The sequence below is a fragment of the Pararge aegeria genome, chromosome 3 (assembly GCF_905163445.1).
Source record: "Pararge aegeria chromosome 3, ilParAegt1.1, whole genome shotgun sequence".
Lineage (NCBI taxonomy): Eukaryota > Metazoa > Arthropoda > Insecta > Lepidoptera > Nymphalidae > Pararge > Pararge aegeria.
Genome location: NC_053182.1, coordinates 3675852 through 3678111, shown reverse-complemented (window position 1 = coordinate 3678111; position 2260 = coordinate 3675852). Strand labels below are relative to the sequence as shown.

General features: G+C 31.3%; 1 protein-coding gene across 2 annotated transcripts; it reads right to left on the bottom strand.

Annotated features, from left to right (window-relative positions):
- Window positions 1-44: 44 nt before the first annotated feature.
- LOC120635642 (U11/U12 small nuclear ribonucleoprotein 25 kDa protein) lies at window positions 45-1538 on the bottom strand. 2 transcript variants are annotated; one of them, XM_039906696.1, is made up of 4 exons: window positions 1476-1515; window positions 1230-1377; window positions 689-760; window positions 45-510 (listed from the first exon to the last, which is right to left on the bottom strand). In XM_039906696.1, the coding sequence occupies exons 2-4, from the start codon at window positions 1374-1376 to the stop codon at window positions 253-255; spliced, it is 477 nt and encodes a 158-aa protein (XP_039762630.1). In that variant the 5' UTR covers window position 1377; window positions 1476-1515; the 3' UTR covers window positions 45-252. The 2 variants fall into 2 exon arrangements, with proteins under 2 accessions (XP_039762630.1, XP_039762621.1); XM_039906687.1 differs by having other exon boundaries at window positions 47-510; window positions 1230-1538.
- Window positions 1539-2260: the final 722 nt, after the last annotated feature.

Sequence of the window (2260 nt, the reverse complement as noted above, 5' to 3'; positions counted from 1 at the left end):
ACTATTTGTAATTTTTATTATTGCTTTCTATTTTATATGCATGCTTTTGATTTTATCTTACGTATCCTATTTTATTTTGTTATTTTAATACTTAAGTATCCAACTAGGGAGTGAAGATTTTTTTAAATGCAACACAGTCTTTATATTCAGAAATATTGTCACAGAAATATATTAGTTTTCCACACAAGTGTCTGTTTTTTTTATAATATAAAAAGAAAACTTTTATGAATTAGGAATTAAGTCTTTTAGTTATTAAATAAATAATTTACAAACTATATTTTGGGTTTTTTTTCTCTTTTTCTTATAACTCAATGTATCTTTATTACTAATTCCATAGTTTCCTATACAGCTGTCATTATCATCTAAGGTGAAACTGTCAAAGCTCAAGTTGTAGGTTCTCCATATATACTTCCAAGATATTTTCACTTTACTGCCTGTTCTTTGCTGGTATATTTCAAAATGTCTTGCTATCGCTTTTTTTAGTTCTCTCACTGTTGCGTTTTGTGGTACCTGCAGGACAACAATATTTTTATTGATTAGGTAACAAACTTTTCTTTTAATGTAGTTATTAACATCAGCTCATATTTACAGAAAAAAACATGTATGAGTAACCATTCACCTAGCCTGCGATAGGTCTACATGAATTCAGCTTTTTAGAATTTACCATAACTGTAAAATGAATACTTACAATTACTTTCAAAGGTGGTTCATCATCTCGAGCGATGTAGATGCTAATAGACTGACCATGTTCTACAGCTATCTGTTGGAGAATTATTTATAGTAAGTAGAAAAAAAAAATTTATTGTTAAAAAAGAAAATTGGTCCAGGGTAACTAATAAATTGAGGCTTTGGTTAGGTGGTGTTCAATCTCCAATAATTTTTTTAACTCATGGAAGCAACATACATTGTAGAAGATTGATGCAAAATATGGACTTTTTGTTTTATTTTGTCCCGGATTGTGGAAATAACCAAACGTATTACCTACAAAATTTACACATATAAAAAATATTGTAACAAATATTGGCAGAGATGGTTTGCATTTCTCATACTGAGAAAGGCTGCCGTTTAACCACAATTCCTTCAGCCTAATATTATGACCGTTTGCAGAGCACAGGCCTTTTTTCTTTTTCTTAATTTAGTCGGTTATAATAAGTTTCAATCGGCCGTCGGAAGTGACATACAGACCTGGTTGTAATACTTGTTTAGGTTGTAATGTTATTATATCATACCAGTGATATTATCTCTTCCAAAATTATGTCTGACGGTAAATCGGACAGCAATGAATCCGTGCGTAATAAATTAACGAGCGAAGACTTCGTTATTTCCAAGAGATCATCGTGAGACAAAGTGTCGGCAACCTCCGCTATATCCTCCATTCTGCTAAGAAAGCAGGCAGCACATATTGAATTCGTAGTAGATTTTCGTTCCTTAAAGCAATTTTTAATTGTAATCAAGAAACAAGTAGACGAAATTACCTAAGACCTAGGTAGTAGGTACTAAATTCAATAACTACAAACAAATTCACCAATTTATTTATATATAACTGTCAATTTTGGTTGTCACTATGGAGGGTAGAGGTAAGGAGAGTCATCTGTGTATATGAAAAAGTGTCGTCAAAATGTATTAAATTAGGATGGCGCCACATTTGCATCAGGGTAACTCTTAAAAGAAGCGCCAAATATAAATAGTGTTAGAGTAGGCTTGAAAAATAAACAAGGAAGTATGGAGATACAAGGAAGTAAGGTTATATTTACCAAAATATTTTGTACAACGTAAGTTGTTGAAATTCTCAATAATTAACTACTTTAGTCGATAATGACATTAAATTTTTTAACTCTGCATACTTCAATTCATCTACGATTGCTACATTCATACCATACCCTGTGTATCCACCAGCGCCATTGTGGAGGATTTTTGAACTGTTATTTAGCGCAACAACTGGACACTTTTTCAACTTTTCTCCCATATAAGATGACTCTCCTTACCTCTACCCTCCATAGTTGTCACTAAATATTTACGTGTACAGATTATTTTCTTAAATTTTTGTTTTTTCGCGGAGTATAGCAAATCAAGCTTAATTTTCATAATAAAATCAGAATTTGTCGATGATCCAACGGTATCTGTCAATTTGGATCAATATTAGATATCGACTAGCTAATACTTACACGTTCGATTTAACAATTAGTTTGTGCTACTTTAACCCTTAACTTAAATTATATTGTAAATAGATTTTTCTATGTCTACTAAGCATTCTTATTTG